This window comes from Eptatretus burgeri, chromosome 7 (assembly GCF_056783735.1).
Source record: "Eptatretus burgeri isolate ZD-2024b chromosome 7, Ebu_testis_v1, whole genome shotgun sequence".
Classification (NCBI taxonomy): Eukaryota; Metazoa; Chordata; class Myxini; order Myxiniformes; family Myxinidae; genus Eptatretus; species Eptatretus burgeri.
In genome coordinates, this window is record NC_140967.1 from 41384188 (window position 1) to 41402373 (window position 18186).

The window sequence follows — 18186 nt, forward strand, 5'->3', positions numbered from 1 at the left end:
TCGGATCCGGCGAGGTCGGCGATAATACCCGCTCGGTTATCACTGCAGAACGGAACGGACCGCTTCAGCGGTTCGTATCCCAAGCCGACCTGCGTCGAGGTACCGCTGCCCGGTCGGCTCCCCGCGCAGGTACTTTGGTATATCGAATTCGGCGAGTGACCCTATTTTGCGCGGGTAGACAATTGGCACGGCCGTGGTGGGGTTGAAGACCCACCCGTGACAGGGTTCCGGCATTAGCTCCGGAAAGTCACGACTGAATTTTCCGTCCGGTGGGCGACGCGGTTGCAATTAGAGGTACGCGGCCGATCGCACACCGGCGGGCGTGAATTCGTGACTATATATATATATATATATATATATATATATATATATATATATATATATATATATATATATATATATATATATATATATATATATATATATATATATATATATATATATATATATATATATATATATATATATATATATATAATCATGATACTGCTGTGGTTCGTAGTTTATATTTAAAACAAAGACTTCTCCATTCATTCACAAACAATTCTGCTCTGTGCAAAATGATAATCTTCTGAGCAGGAGGCACCTGATCTGCCTCTCTGTGTACCACAATAGCTGCCTCTCTGCATACCCACCCAAATTACACACGTTCTAGTTGAACTACTACAATCCGTCACGTGTCCTGTGCATTTCTTCCTGTTTTCCCCTTCGTGGGCTGACTGTGAAGGCAGTTTTCATTTGATCAGCAACCAAAAGTACACTCGTCATGATCGAGGGAAGCACACTGTGCATTGGAAATGGGGGAATCCATAATCTGTGCAGTGTGCATTTGGTGGGAAGTTTTCCAAATCTCATCAACATTTGAAATCGATTGAATTTACAAACCCACCCACAGATGAACACCAGTATTGGGAGTATTCCACCATCCCAAATCCATCTTCATATACCATTCTGAAGCTTTTAGACAACAAATTGTGGAAGCTTACCTGCTGTGGCTTCCTGCACTCCATCTGCTTATGTGCTCCATCGTAAGTTACAACCAAGTTTAAACCACTCAATCTGGTTTACCCACCGAGTTGTATTTACAGGGTAAACCAACAGGGTAATTTACCAAGGACCAGCTTGCTTCAGAGAAGCTTAGAATCCAAATCCTGTACAAGTCTTCCTTCAGTTGAAATCGAACACACAACCTTTGGGCTTCGAGGCTTCTGTCCATGTTTATCTTTATCTCTGCCACCGAAGGTGGAGGAGGTTGTTTTTCTGTCTCTGTGTACAGGATATCTCAAAGTTGTGGACAGATCCGGATGAAATTTTGTGGACAGGTTTGGTGTGTGACAAGGACGAACTGATTAGACTTTGGTGAAGATCTGGATCCGACTACTAGAATTGTAAAGCGATTTTTCACCATTGAAAGATGGGGCTCAAAAACGATATATAGCACGATATTTCAAAAATGTATTGGCCCAGATATGTTCTCGTGGATCAGGCATTACATGGTGGAGGTACGCGCTCTACCGAGTGCCCTTCTAGTTTGGCAAATGCTATCAATACTTCATGTTACCTCAAAATTCAAGGTTCCAACTATGCTGGGTAATACGTAATAATCTTTCCCAGTTAATGGGCCATCAAAATCTGGCCTTGTTTCTGCCCTGTTGTGGAGGTTTGCAATTCATTCACAGAATGAGTTAATACAAGAGATAGCTGTGTTCATACCTGCAGCTGGACCTGTCGTCTTTTGAAAACCTCCAGAGGGTCACTCTCCAAACTGTAGTGCTCAAGCACTTGACGCACATCCTCCACTTTACTCAAGGCAATGGCTGACAGGCACAGGATGGAGCAACAACAAATGCAGCTTTGTGATTAGTGGGTAAGAATTTTTTTGAAGTCACAGTGCACATGAGAATCATGAAGCAAAACCATTAGAAATCGATTTACAGCAACAAATGAAAATAACCAATCCTGCCTTGCAAATCCACCCATAGACCACCAAAAGCGACCATCGTAGTGGGGAAAGTTATGTCGGACGTGCTGTTCATCCCAAAAACAGCCTTTCGGCGCCATAGCTAGATCTCCTGCAGTGCGAGATCGCTCGGCCACCCATTGTCCGAATGCACAACACTAGGCCTCTTCACCACTGGGCTGCCCTTTTGCAGCTGGTGAAGGGGTCTACATCAAACCCAAGCAAGAGGCTGATGGGCAGAGTTTTGCACCGATTACTGCAAGGTGGGGGGGGGACATAGACAGCTGGCGGTTGCCTCAGCTCACTCGCAACTCCCCCCCCCCCCCAATCGAAACCGCCCTCAGTCCCCTTCCCTCTCTTTGGGTTGCCTGCAGGCCACATTTTGTGAGCAGCAGGTGGTTTGCTGGGTGTCCAAGCCAGCAGGTGAAATTCAGACAAAGGCAGGAGCACTGCCGGCACCACCATGCGACAGATGGAGATAGGGGACGGCTCAGGCAAAGCAAATAAACAGACGTGCTCGCAAGATTTACACTGCGACGCAGAGAAATGATAAATTACCATTGCAAGTGGTAGGCCTGTGTGGGATTGTGATTTGGCATATTTCTGCTGCAGAACCTGCAAGCTTGCAATTCATCCACATATCAGGATTACTTGACCAGCCCATGGAACGCTGGGACAAATGATGACGACGATGACACGTGGAAGAATCTTGAATAAAATTAAATAAATTCACTTTCATTGGGAATGCCGTTCTCAATAGGAAACACATTGAAACAATATGTGCAAGTATTTCTTCAATTCATTCATTCATTCATTCATTCATTTCAGCACATTTGGAGCCAGATTGCTGTCAGGACTGCCCCGTTATCCAAGGAGCATGACCACATGACCACATGAGTGTTATGCGTTCCCAAAGATAACTTTCATCGGTACGACGAGCATCTCTTTGGCCAAACTAATGCAGCATCCGGAATGAAGAGTGAATGTGGGATGACCACAAGGAACTGGAGCATGGACAAGTGCGTGCCAGCATGCGCACACAATAAATTACCAAACATATTGTTACAGAATATATACAAAATTCAAATTGAAGTCTTTTATTTTATTTTTTTTTGTAACAGCAATCCTTGATATCCATATTTTTTTCCTGGGGGCTGCATGGAAGGTCGGAAACAGATCGATATATCCCGAGTCAGAAGCACTTTGTGAAATGCAAATATACACAGTGGGCACATCATGCTGGACGAAAGGCCACGTTGGGGATTTAACCAGCGTCGCGTGACAATGGCGGCGTGTGCCTATGCTCACTGTGGCCGTGAACAGATGGACGCATTGCCTTTATACAAGGGTATGCACTAATGACCACCGTATAGGCCTCCTGTCACACAGTGCGACCCAGGCACCACCCCCCTCCTCCAATCAAGCCGTTACGGCGAGATTCATCTGCTGCCTGTCAAGTCGCCTATCTTGGTCACCACGTCCCCAGGTTACAAGACTCCGCCCCTCCCCCATCTGCCGCTTCTCCGGCTCTCCCGGCATGCACTCCTCGTGCAGCATCAGTACCTCCAGATTGGGAGATCTTTGTCGCACCGTTCCCTCTTTCTTGCCATCTGCAAATGATGACCAGATATTGAAGATAAAGCTACCTTCGAAAGGAATGCAGTCCAATTTTTCAGTTGCAGCATCAGGAAAATTCCAATCCAAGAGGGGGAGGAGGAGAAGGAGAAGGAGAAGAAGAAGAAGAAAGAGTACCCAGAAGTTTTTGATCATCGCAATACATCAAATTTATTTGGAGAGTTCGACTTCGAAACAATCAACTGCATTGTGCGACTCAAAGACAATCAACCGCATTCTTCTTCTAAAACAACTTTGTCTTTTCTTCTGACCGTTCTTGGAGAGTAGCCCATGTTTGCACGGGGATGCTGTGATAAATATCTGACCGATGGTTTTGCCAAAAGTGGGCCACCATTCCACCGGCTCCATCTCAAATTACACATTTTCTTCGCAAAATATTTGGAGTGCTCTTGAGATCGGTTGTTGCATTTGGTCAACATTGGCTTTCCATCATGATGATGATGATGATGATGATGAAAATGTTTGTCAAATGCTACATTTTCACTGCATTGTTTGTTTTTTTTTCTACAAAATTTGGGCTCATGGAATCGAGAGTCAGGGGGTGGAGGTTTGGGGGGGGAGCAATACAATGACGGTGGTGCAGCAGCAGGGCAACAAGCAAGGGAATGAGTGAACAGGAAAAGAGGAAAGAGAGGAAACAACAGCAACCCCAAAACAAGGCCCACAAGAGCACGCACCCCAGACAAGGACTCACGAACCCAGTACAAAAAAACAAAAAAAAACAATCACACAAAGGGACTCAATGGACGGAAGTTCACCTCTCAAGGCAACGACTGGAACAGAAAGGCTTTTAGCTTGTTTGGTGCATCGTATGAGCATGATCATGTGATCCCTGATTCTTCATGATGATGACATAATGAGTTGAAATCCTAAATTTAATCGACGTTCACTAACGTCCATATCCTAACTGCAATATTGTACACATGCTCCTTTATGAACCTGAACAAATAGTGAAAAACACCGACTCAGGATGCCGTTAGATGATGCAAAACGAACGCATTTTAATTACAGATTGGAAGAAAATTCTGATAAAATGCTTTTGAAGCATAAACAAATATGCTCTACAAATCGTTTGATGTGAAATCTTGGAGAAACAGATATGAAGCAGAAATTTATACTTCATCTACTTATTGCATATGCAAAATGGCAATGGTTCATCCCTATGCCACTTGGTCCCGTAGAATGCCCTCTCCACCATTTTTCCTTCATTCCTAATTTACTTCACAATCTTTTTTTCTTTTCTTTTTTTTTTCCTCTCACTCCCTCCCCTTCCCTCCCATCCTCTCTCCCAAACTTTGTCTTTTGGAGTTGGTCTTTGAAGGGATGTCCCCTCTCCTCAAAATTAATCTCCATCCCATGTACAGGGTGTTTCAAAAAGATTGATACAACTTTGACTTCCTGCCATTTCTTTGTTTTTTCACCAAGACCGTTTTCCTTTTCAGGGTTTGGTGGTATCGGTATTTCTTCCCTGGGATCTCTATCTCCGTAGCTCAACGATGCCGTTAACAATGAAGCAGAAGACAAAAGTGGTAGCTCTGTGGTACGAGACGAAATCGTATGTGGACACCCACCGGAGGTTCTGCCGGGAATACGACCTCAGAACACGTGATGGACCCACAAGTTGTGCCATTCAACGTATTGTGAAACATTTTGAGCACAAGGGTAGAGTGCACAACCAGAGCAAGGGCAACAGTGGCAGGCCAGCATCACTAACCAGGAGCCAGGCCAACATCGATGCCATGCTGGATTCTGCAGTGGGCAGTCAGTCCCAAGAAGTCCCACCACCGGCACTCCTGGGAGCTCGGCATCAAACCAACATCAGTCTGACATATCCTCACGAAGAAACTGAAGCCTTTCCCATACATCATCTCTATTAGGCATAAACTGAGTCAAGATGACATGAGAAGGAGACTTGATATGTGCAATTGGCTCAGTGACAAGATGGAGTGGTACCCAAACTGGATCAACCTGATCTGGTTCAGTGATGAAGCCCATTTCCATTTGAATGGTGTCATCAACAACCGCGACAACATTTTCTGGGGGAAAGAACCACCTGAGGAGATCACTGAAAAGTACCTGAAAGGGCCTAAGGCCACATGCTTCTGTGCCTTCAATGCCAGATGGGGAGCACTAGGGCCAGGTTTGAGAATGACAGCAGGACGGTGACGATCAACGGTGAGCGCTACCGGGCCATGCTCCAGAAGTTCCATAATGATCAACCCAAAAGGTCACCCCAAACCAGCTCAGCATGACCTGGTTTATGCAGGATGGTGCACCACCGCATATAGCTGGTGACACCATCACTTTCCTGCGGTAGATCTTGTGAAACCACCTCGTTGCCCTGGGTACCGCTCATGACTGAGCACCCCATAGCCCAGACTTGAACCCTCTGGACTACTGGTTCTGTGGGGCTGCCAAGGACTCTGTCTATGCAAACCACCCTGCCACACTGGATGATCTGAAGCAGGAGGTGTCAGACTACCTCCAGGCAGTGTCACATGAGATCTACAGGAAAATTGGACAGAATTTGGGGTCAGGATCAATGCCTGTCTGAACCATGGAGGTGCACACATTGAAAACGTTGATTACAACGATTTTACATAAATGTCAATTTCAGACCTTGGGCTCTCACTAACTCCAGCAGTGACTTAATGCAACAGCAATCGGTGATAGAAAATACCACGTCATAAGCTTTCAATAAATGTTTGGCTCCCATTTCTGAGGTTTCTGTTTCTTTGTAAATAAACATTTAAAGTTGCATCACTCTTTTTGAAACACCCTGTATACTACACAATCTGTAGATGGTAACTTATGAGATGAAGTTAATGCTCCCTCCCCATCCCCAATTACATAATTATTCCAATTACAAAATCTGGCAATGACCAACAAATTGACAATTAACGTACCATTAAATTTCTCACCCAATCAGCGAAAGAACCATCGGCAGTTCCGCAAGGTTTGTTGTTATATTTTTAATATATCCCTACTCGATGAACTTGTGATTTTTATCAATTAACTGAAAAGATGTTCATTTTCAAACTGTTTAAGATGGCAACCGAATTAAAAAAAAAAAAATGATGGAAGTGAAAATATACGTGCTGACATCGTCAGCTGAACATTTCCTGGGGACAAACTGATTTTTCTAAGAAGAGCTGTACATGCTTTGTCCTTAACACTTTGGAAATCTCAAGGCAAATAAAATCTCAATGTGGGGAAAATGCAATTGAACGAACAAGTGATGATGTCATCCCACTGTATCAGGCAAACGTATCGCCGCGTGTCGTGCGAGTATCATTTTTATTGGGCAGGCAGCCCAAACAACCTCCTTCAAACACTCATCTGACGTGTCGTTCAAAATCCTCGAACCGGATTCATAATCAGGCCGAGCATATCAACGTTGAGCAACCACAATGGGATTTGCAAGCGTCGTTCACAATGGCATCTGGAGAGATGCAGAATCTGAATAGCCTTGCTCAAGTCAAATCCCATGCATGGCAGGTGAAAAACAGGCCTTAGCTCCACACGTTCCACCCTCCCTCCCTCCCTCCCTCCTGGAAGTACCACGCCCCATGCTCTTGGAAATAAAACTGTCTAATTATTGTTTTGCCCTTCTGGATAAAAGCTTCCAAAACACAGCTCGAGTAAACATAGGCAACCATAACGTGTGGAGTAAAAACTGTTACCCCAAACATCAGTCCAGGTCACCTTTTCACTTCAACCTCCTTCGGCGAGGAAATAATGTTCTCGGTGAAAAGAAAACATTCAGTTCCTCTCTTCCTTCAATAACCAACTCCCTCGATCACAGAAGAAATATCTATACCATTAAACTGTTGCAGACACCCAAAAGTACCAATTTGTGCTTCATTAAATTATTTCTTAATTCAAGATGGTTAGCGTTGGTGAATGACGCTCTGTGTTTGGGCAGCCAAAGGTGTATTGCGATATAGATGGTCTGGATAAGTGCACAGGTGTGTGTGACCTCGATATGTTGTATGCACGTTAAATAGAGTATGGCATGCTTCAGCAATGTTTCTCAAACCATCATGAGAGATTGTGCGTAGCCATGGACCGGAGGAGTACGACGCCTCTGACGAAGGTCGTTTTTCCATTTATCAGCGTGCTCATTCGGCCTCCCACCCTGCCCTGCCATCTGCCCGACTGCAAGAGCTGGGAGCAGCTCGGCCTCACAAAGGGTCTTTTGTGGTGCCGAGGTCAGGCCTGGGACAATAACAGGCGGGCACGCCTTCAGACAGCAGATTAGCATAACGGGCCAAAGGATGCGACGATACCGCCTAAGTCGAGCTGGAACTTAAGCAGAGAGAGTGGCGGGTACCAAAAGCGGTGGTCCTAATTATGAGGGGAGCCCCGACCAATAAGCATAGCTCATCCTCCATGTACCTATCCTGCAACCAACCAACAAACGAAACCAAGAGGACGCAAAACATGAAGGGAATGGAAATTCAAAGAGATGTTAAAAGGAAATAAAACAAAACCCAACAAAGATAATCAGATCATTTGATGGTCTGCAAAAACAATGCACATCAAGGATGAAGAGGAATGTTACTCAAGGTCCTGCACATGCAGGACTGGCCATGGCTGGCTAAAATGTGGGCTTCCCCTCCCACATCATGCCTGTTAAGCGGAAGTCTTGGAACATCAACAGAAATAAGGGTTGCTCCCCCATCGTACAGCAGGTGGAGCTACATTTAGGAACAAAGGGAGGTGGGACGGCTCCACAGTCATTCAGCAGCCAAATGAGTGTTGCGGGGTAAGGCCAGTGGTGTACAATCAACGCGTTACTGGCACAAACCTTTGAATAGGCAGCGTTCCCAGGTTCTTCAATTGCATCATTATCTCAATTTGTAATCGCTGAATTCCTCCCACAAACCTATGGCTGCAGCCACAACAATCGAATACAGTCTTCATCTGCAGCCTTTGGTGCAAGAAGTTGCAAGAGGTCCACAGAACTCGTTTGGGTTCATCGTCACCTCGTGTTAATGAAATACGTGGCAGAGAATAAAGATAACTTATTTTGCGTGCACAAGATGAAGTCAGATCACTGCATTCCCTCATGCGAGTTCCAATCATCACAAGCACGTGTATTGTCAGAGTCAGAGCAACAACAACAACAACAACAACAAAAAAAAGACTTTAAAATCAATATTCTGCTTTGAGGAAGAGTTAACGCCTGAAATGTGAACACCTCTTTTCTCAGAGTAGAGGGGTAAGCGTGCTAGTAATATAACCTAGACCGTACAGTTATCAATATTCAGTTGATAAAATCAATGTCGTCCACCAACACGGACCTACACTCGCCTTTGCATAGACGAGTAGTCCGTTGAAGCCATATTCTGCTCTTTGGGCGGAACACGTCACTTGTGATAAGCTAAGGAACGACTCGTAACGAGCTTTGCACGAAACTTCCAGGTGGACACAAAGAAAAAGAAAAACAATGGACTTGCCGACGAAGCAATCCTGAACCATTGAGCGACCAAACGTCCATCACCTCTGCAAGTCGTCAAATTCAAGGTGGCACTCGAGTCCACACAATAGTTCAGAGCTCACAAAACGAATACAACATCAATTTATTAAGCACAAAAGTTATTTCCACCTGCAAACTGTGGCTTAGTGGGCATCCGTGGATGGACAAAACAAATCGTGCGAGTGTGGAATGAAGAAAAACAAACAAAACTAAAGTACATTCTTTGAATTGGTTCTTGTGGGCCCAGCAGGCAGTGGCAAACGATGTGCACAGCCGCACGCCACTTGTGTTTACAATAAGCAAAGTGAATATCATCAGGTTCTCCGCAACTTTCTTCACAGATAATGGTTCGTTCAGCTCAGGCCAAAGGCTTTTCGTGTCTATCCAGCTGCAACAACAACAACAAAAACTCCACATTTTAAACAAGGATGGACTCAACTTCAAACAATGAATTGGACTATAAACAGCTTGCCAGATGCAAGCCTCACTTCTTTTTTCTTTTTTTTTTAACATTTATTTTCTCTCTATTTCAACCCCTTTATCCCTCCTTAACCTCCACTGTTACTTGCATCCTGCGAGTAATGCAAAGCCTTCATGCGACCTTGTTCAAAACGGATCCAGAGACAGAGATGCCTCCCACCCCCCTTCCCTCTCCCACCACCCCCACAGGGGTACGTGCTAGTTGTTCCTGCTCTCGTGGAAACCCTACAATACCACGGTCCTAGAATGGCGATACAAGTGCACTTCCTTCCCCAGGATATTCCTTGTGAAAATTGCATTGAGAGGATATTTGCCAACTGCAAAGAAATGCCAACTCAAGAGGTCGACTGAAAGCAAACTGAATTTATTTACCATAAAATAAATTGAATTCATTTGAAGAAAAAAATTTTTTGATAAAATTAGGAGACGTCGTCGACCGAGCACAACTATCGTTGCATCGCCACGTGTCTCCACGAGTACAGAATCAATCATGATCGAGAGGCACGCTTGTGCAGGTAATTGGTGCATGCAAGCTCTGCACCAATAGGACACAGATGCTGGAACAAAGCAACGATGACATCTGCTCCCCACCTCATTCCACAGCCATGCACGAAAATTTCACTGCCATGTAACGTGTGCAACATGAAATAATGCGTCTACAGCACCAAAGAATGGCCGGCTGAGTAACGTGCAAGCATGCCAGCTTGGCATCTGCTGCATGGAGCTGCGCGCGGTTGCAGTGACGCCTGCACAAGGCGGAGCCCCCAGGGAGGCAGCCCGCACGCGCGCCCATTGTTTGGCGGAGCACCCGCGGCGGCAAGCAGCTGCAGGGCAGGCAAGGCTGCGGATCTTCGGTGCAGTACACTTGTTTGATTAGCAAGGGAAAGAGGCGAGCATAGCTGAACATGGGCCTGTGCCTTCTGGCTATTCCCAAATCAGATCGCAATAAGGCCAATAAGAAGGGGGAGATGGGAAAGAATGAGTGGGGAAGGGAGTGAAATAGGTGTCTCCACCTGATCCTGCCCTTCCATATGGCCATGGCAGATTCCAGGCAACGATAGGCCAGCAAATATAAAACAGCTCTTTTCAATGTGCAAGAAAAGGGGGGAAAAAACAAAACATGGACAAACATTGCATTTTTGTTAGTGAAGCATAAAAGCCCAGTTTAAATAAATACACACACACACACACACACACACACACACACACACACACACACACACACACACACACACACACACACACACACACACACACACACACACACACACACACACACACACACACACGGCAAAATGCTCCCATTAGACCCAAGACATGCTCATCTCAATGTAGTTACTCATGACAAAAGCTTCAATTTCTCGTTTCACCTCTGTTAAAAAGTAAATTTGTTTGAACAAAACAACAGACATTACACCAAATATGTTTTGAAATGTAACAAGGCCGGAGTCCATGGCGATCCCACAGTTGAGAACGAGGCTCAGGGGCCAGAGAAGCCATGTCCCCAGAGGCCAAAACAGGCCTGAGGCCTACAATTCCTCGCACCCCACTAAGCCACAGTACTAGATCCTTTGCAAACAGGGCACAAAGGCAGCGAGGCGAGACATATGCTGCCATTTTGCTGCCCATCTGCCCTGGAGAGACCGAATTTGCATGCCAAGACGCGGGCGACTCGAGGATGATCACAACAACTGACTAGACCAGGAAGACTTTGCCAACAATCTGAGATTAGAGAAAGAAAAAGTAGAACTCTTATGGTGCAAACCCATATTAAAAGCTGAAAGTCCAAGACCAAGTCTCATTAAAAATAATTAAATGAAAAACATCAAACAACAGTTGCCTTTACACCAACACATTAATGAACGTCAAAACTGATAAATAAAACCAACACGTTTGATACGCACTTCACAACAAATTTTTCAAAGGCTAAGCCCTTGAGGAAACCATACCATGCACAAAGTTTTTGATGAACATGATACACTCTCCATCACCACAAACTCGCCCAATAATTCACTCACTGCGCAGGAAGGCGGCGAGATCGTACAGGGCCCGGTCATCCGAGTTGCCGTCCCATTTTGTGAGAGCAACCCCATTGTATGGCTGTAATTTGAATGAGTCCCGACTGCAGTCGACCATGATGACTCGAGATAAGTCCCTGTTCAAGCATGACAGGTCCTGCGGAAACAAAAGGGTCAAAGTGGTAGTCATCAAAATCTGTTCACAGTCACACTAAATTAACATTCAACCCATCACAATGTATTCCTCCCACACATACCAACATATAAGACAACTTGGAGATGTTGTCTCCACAAAATTCTCATGGTGACATTGAGGAACCAAAATTACCTCCATGCTCAAGGATGATCACAAAAACTGAAGGATTTGCCAATCTAACCACCTGGAGATAGATTGATCTACCGATATGACACTTATTTGAGCACGAGATCAAGTGACAGATAAATGACCATATTCCAGTTGTCATTTTAGAGTAATCCAACTGGAGCCATTTCAGGGGACACTGAATGTAAAATCATCAACAAAGCATTCTTAAAATCGGAAAGTCGTTGATTGCAAACTATAAATGCATTTGTTCCAGAATTCTGCCTTGAGTAACATCAGCTTCCAAACGGTATGTGAATGAAAAGGTGTCTCAGAGGGCAAAAATACTGAATTCATGATGTTTGCAAAGTTTGAAACATTTTTCACGTAAAAAAAAAAAAACAATTAAAGTTCACAAAACGATCATAGCGAAGAGAATATCAAGTCTTCCAAAAACTGCACGTCAGCTCCCTTCTTGTTACCGAATGTAAAAACAAAACAAAACAGAAAACATTGGCCGAATATGAACCTCACCTTGACATGATGACCATCCATATAACGCGTTGCATCGCGAAACAGCCGGTACATGATGTAGCCTTGGCGGTCAATGCTATCCACCAAAGGAAATGCCGTCTGGACAATGAATGAAACAAGAGGGGGCGGGGGATTTTAAATCGATTAACGATTATGCGAATGATAAAAACAGCCATTTGAGAAAATAAATTTAAAACAAAGAAGTGAGGCTTGCATCTGGCAAAAAAAAACCCCAAAATAAACAGCCATTTGACCTTACTTACCATCCCCGTCTCAGATGTGTAAATGACTATCTCATAATATGGAGCCAATTGTTGAAGGAGAAAATCAATCCCAGGTCGTTTTTTAAAGCGCCATCCAGTTCTGAGCTGCAAGGGGAACAAGGACAAGCATTTGTTTAAATAAATAAATATATAACACAGTATACAATATCTTTCTGAATGCCAAAAAGTATGTGAAATGTTGAAAAAGTTACACAAACAATATACAATAATCCAATGCATGGCAAAAAAAACTATAAAATATGTATCTGTGTGTATATATATATATATATATATATATATATATATATATATATATATATATATATATATATATATATATATATATATATATATATATATATATATATATATATATATATATATATATATATATATATATTGTTACGGCTGTGGAAATCGCAATACACCATAAAGGGTCCAAAGATCAGTTATGACGATAAGTGTATGTGTAGTTAGATTTCCCCACCGTTGTTTAGAGGGAATTTCCGTGTTCACCAGGCTGCGATCCTTTGAGATAGCCGTTTTTCTTTTCTCTGTCATTATTTTGGACCAATCATCCCCCAACAACCAAATCGCCACCACCAACATCATTCCCAAACAACTACAACTCAAACACCACCACCTTCGCCTCTTTACCTCCACAACTCCACCCTGCAAACATCGCTTCACCGCCATTCTCAAACGACGCCCGTCAGCAACCAAATCGCCACCACCAACACCCTTCCCAAACCACCGCAGCAAACTCCCACCACCTCTGCCTTTCTACCACACGTCGTACCATGGGCTGTGAATGAGTTCCTTTCGCCTCGAAAAGCGGATCAGGAATGATTCACACCCCCTTTTCACCCATCCAATGACTGAGCATCAGGTGGTGTAGCCCCGCCTCCGAACCTGCTGTGATCCAGAAATTTGCATATTCGCTCCTCCCTCGGCCTATATAAGCACGAGCACAACGCAGCTCGCGGGAGTCAAGCAGTGTGTGCGTCGGCAGTCAGGTGGAAGTCAAGCAGTGTGTGCGTCGGCAGTCAAGTGGCAGAAAAGTGGGAGCAGTGGAGTGGCAGCAGCAGTGTCAGCAGTCAAGTGGGAGCAGTGAAGTGGCAGTCAAGTCTGGAGTCGGTGGAGTGGAAGTCAAGCAGTGTTGGCGGGGCAGTCAAGTCGAGTGCAGTGTGTCGGTGTCGGCAGTCTGGAGAATTGAGAGACGGGGCAGTCAAGTCAAGTGCAATGTCGGCAGTGTCCGTGGGGCAGAGTTGGGAGACGGAGCTCGAAGCCGACGGGAAAGGCAGACGGGGGCCGAACGCCAGAGAGAGCTCACCGGCCACGCCAGGGCACGAAGCCAGGTGCAGCTACGCTGACATCGCGGCTTGCCCGCCATCGCGCCACGAGAGCGCGGGTAAGACTCTTCAGTCTCGTGGACCTGGCCGTTCATCCAGGTTCCACGCACATTTGGTCCACGAACCTGTCTGCCACCCTTGCCTTTAAGGGTGGCTTTTTCCTTTGCTTTTTGTGTAATTGCATGTGGTGATGCCGTCTTATAAGTAGAACTGTCAGTGTGCATGCGAATAAAGACTTTATTCGGTTGTAATTCTTGCTTTCATTGCTTTGACTGTTATAAGTGCATGAATTTCTGTATGGCTGTAAAATACGTGCTTGTCTGAGTGTGCAATAAATGTGCTTGTTGAACTGTTCCCTGTTTCGTTGCGTCCTTTCCCTGGTTTGAAAGTTCCATCTTGCATCACGGAAGGAATTGGTAGAGGGGTGTAAGCACCCGGTAAATAATCACGGCCGGCGCGGCCGGCGATAACACCACTCAGTTATCACTGAAGCACGGAACGGACTGCTTAAGCAGTTCGTGTCCTAGGCCGGCCAGCGGCGAGGTACGATCGCCCGGTTAACTACCCGCGCAGGTACTTAGGTAGGTCGAGTTTGGCGAACAACCCTATCCTGCGCGGGTGGCCGATTGGCACGATTGTGATGGGGTCGAAAGACCCACCCGTGACTAGCTCCTGGCGGTAGTTCCAAGGAGGATCACGACTGAATTGTCCGTTCCGGTGGGCGACGCGATCGCGATTCGAGTTACGTGGCCGATCGCATGCCGGGCGGACCAAAATTCGGAACAATATATATATATATATATATATATATATATATATATATATATATATATATATATATATATATATATATATATATATATATATATATACACACATGTAAATATATAGTAATTGTACCTCTTGTCACTAATATCAGCCACGGATTATGTCTTGCACGGTAAAACCGCATAATCCGCAAATAACAACAGTATGTCTGCAACTCAGACAATTCTTCTGATGAATGCAAACCAAGAAAACAAAAGGTTTTATATGCATTATACATATACACTCAAACTTGCCATTCACAGGGGATACGTTCCTGAAAAATGCCACAAATGTTGGGGCTCAGCAAATGTCTGGGCACGTTTAAATTTTATTTTATTTTATTTTATTTTATTTTATTTTATTTTTTTACACATGGTCGAAGCTCATGGAAGAGTGATTACACAGAACAAATCAGGACACAACATAACAAAGGGAACAGCAGGAGAAAGGGGAAGCACCAACAGCAGGGCAAAGGGTGAAAGTAAAGGGAGACAGACAAACAAGTGATGCAGGTAATGATGAGGGGTAAGGGAAAACACCAAGGAGGAGGAGGAGATTGGGACCATACTCTGTGCAGAGCGTTGGTGCTGCTTAAGCAGTCTCCTTGGCTATGGGACACAATCCTGGATGGGTCGCCACTCCAACACAGTATACCAGCACGCTGGCACTCATTTTACCGACCTCAGAAGGATGACAGGTCGAGTTAACCCCACCTGGTATTAATTCAACAACTGAGCGGGATTTGAACTCAGGATCCTAGGATCCAAAGCCCGCCACCCTAACCATGAAGCCAACATCAGGCATATAGAACACCAAGGGTGGACAATATGGACACAGAAGCAAAATTGTGTTTGACCAGTTTGTGGGTACGTCAAGGAAGAGACTGCTGCTTGTCTGTCTGAAGGATGAGAGATATCACGGCAGAGAGTGGAGTCATCAGCAAAGAGATAGAGAGATTTTCAAGAGAGTCGGTGAGATCATTGATGACGATTAGGAATAATATGGGGCCGAGAACACTGCCTTGGGACACTCCAGCCTTGGCAGAGAGAAGAGATGAAAGGGTTCCATTGAGAGCCACATCTTGTGTACGAGTGAAGGAAGTCAGCAATCCAAGAGTATAGTTGGCCTTGGATTCCGTAAGCAGACAGTTTGGAGAGCATGCCAGGATGTCAAACTTTATCAAAAGTTTGATATATGTCCAGAGAGACAGCCCTGATGTCATGTCTGATCATGAGGGCCTCCACCATTATTGGGAGAGTCGAAGCAGCATGTCCAAGGTAGAGTGACCAGGTCTGAATTCAAATTTGAATTGATGATCTGAGATGAGGCTGTTGGAGAAAAGGAATGATGTTGTCACCTGCGATGACTGATTCCATGACCACGCTGATGATTGGAAGTACAGTAAGCCAATCAGGCTGTAGTTAAGATGTGTTTTTGCACGTTTTTAAAGTAATGCTGTGATGTTGGCCAATTTCAAATTTCCCAGGTGGATAGAGATGACCAGTCCTGAAATGAAAAAAAAAAAAATTTTTATACGATTTAAAAAAATACATACAGCGAATCTGCAAATAGCGGGGTCCGAAAGTACTGTATATATTGTAGCGTCGACAGCTCGACTAATATCGAGTTTGTTGCGGTGAGAGGGTAAAATCCCCCGATGTTCCAAGTGGTTTACTTCCTGCGGAGACGTTCCGAATTAATGGACAAAAACCAGGGGACTCGGCTCTCGTGGTGGTAGGGATGAACAGGCGATGAGGGGACGATGGGTGACAGGTAGCAGGGAGACAAAATCAGGCACAGGGCAAATAAAACAGGCAGAGGCAGGACGACCTCCTCAACACTTTCCTCAGTCCCCTTCTTTCTCGTCTGACTTGCACAAAACCTCCCAGCCACGTTCTCCGTTCTCCTCAGACCCTTTCTCTCCACCCTGTTCCCCGTTCTCCTCAAACCTTGACCTTCTCTATTTCCTCAGGCTTTGACGTACCTCCGTCGTCCCAGACTTCCAAATGCCCGATCAGGCTCCTCCTTCTTCTCTCGGGGAAACGCTCCGCCCCCTTGGGAGGGATCTATAAAACTGCCCCTGAAGGTGTTTATAGCTACGCCCATGGGAGGGGACTTGCTCCTCTCCTCACTCCTCCCCCCCCCCAATTGACATAGAGGTTATAAATGACCGTTTTTACAGCCATTTTTCCCTGCTGTGCAGGGGTTTGGCTTTTTCTTGAGGCAATGTTTTATGGCCGGATGCCCTTCCTGACGCCAACCCTGATCACCTCTTACGACACACAGGGATATGGTACACCTATTCTAACCGGGGCATACACCGGGACCACAGAGATGCCAACTTTTGGAAATCAGAATTAGGGAGGATTTTCAACCGACACCAAATAATGTGCGCAAAGCGCACATCTCGAGCGCGGAGTGCTCGACCCTTGCGGCGGGGTCCAGGGCCCGCCTTAGGGCCCTGGAAGCTCTGGGGTTCCAGACGCTCTCTCGTGCCCTCTGAGCCCTATTTTGGAGCATTTAACATGTTAAGAATTCCCACTTTTTGAACAAAAAAAGGGGAAAATTGTGCACTTTTTAATGTTACATGTATGTTAATATTAGTAAGTTAGAGGACAATCAAAGATTAACAAAAAGCACAAAAGAAGCAATATTTTTCTTACCTTACTGGCTGGTACTACTGCTGCTTGCTTTTTCCATGGCAGCTTTGCTGAGTGACAGCTGTGTGGCTCTTTTAGCCCTTCTGATTATGTCTTTGCTGTATTCTCTCTGGTAGCAAGGGGTGTTATGAGCTAGTTTTTCAATTAAGAGAGCTTCCAGGGTTTTGACACTCAAATTGGGACGAAATTCAGTATGATTCTTCCGTACAAGACTGAGTGCCCGCTCACATGATGCGTTCGAATGAGGAATGACCAAGATTCCCTTCATCACTTTGCTCAAATTAGGATACTTCTTGGCACCAGTGCAGGGATCTGTGAGCTGTGAAATCCGATGCCACTGCTCATCCACTCTCACTGTCTCAGTAGCAATTGTAGCTATGGAGGCGTCTGCCTGGTAGTGAGCGAATTCACTCTCAAGACTGTCTATGTCACTATCACCGCCACTGAACAGACAGGGGAATTTCTTGATGAAAAACTCCACACAGTCAAACCCCACTTCTTGGTGTAGCTTAACATCCAGCACCTGAGCATGCTTGGCTAATTCATCATCTAGCGGCCAGGTTTTGAAGATATAATTGCAGGCTTTCACATAATATGAGCGAACTGCACTGAAGAAACTTTGGATGTCTGACTCACTCAGAGTGAAGGTGGATTTCTTGAGACTCCTTTGTTCCCTTATATACAGTTTGGCATC

At 45.1% G+C, this 18186-nt stretch overlaps 2 protein-coding genes across 3 annotated transcripts in view; one reads left to right on the top strand and one right to left on the bottom strand.

Annotated features, from left to right (window-relative positions):
• FAM120B (family with sequence similarity 120 member B) overlaps positions 1-6440 on the top strand; it is a 90194-nt gene extending 83754 nt beyond the window's left edge. The window contains exon 9 of the mRNA XM_085888130.1: positions 5038-6440. The gene's annotated coding sequence lies outside the window, so the exon portion shown is untranslated. The remainder of the gene's footprint in view (positions 1-5037) is intronic.
• The window catches only part of TIMM50 (translocase of inner mitochondrial membrane 50), a 151961-nt gene that overhangs the window by 14952 nt on the left and 118823 nt on the right, over positions 1-18186 (bottom strand). Inside the window, exons 6-9 of one of the 2 annotated variants that reach the window (XM_085888132.1) lie at positions 12674-12778; positions 12411-12509; positions 11576-11732; positions 1714-1817 (exon numbers count right to left, since the gene is read on the bottom strand). In XM_085888132.1, the coding sequence (XP_085744258.1) occupies positions 1714-1817; positions 11576-11732; positions 12411-12509; positions 12674-12778 (465 nt within the window). Of the gene's footprint in view, positions 1-1713; positions 1818-9442; positions 9466-11575; positions 11733-12410; positions 12510-12673; positions 12779-18186 lie in introns of those variants that run through there. The other variant, XM_085888134.1, reaches the window with a different exon arrangement.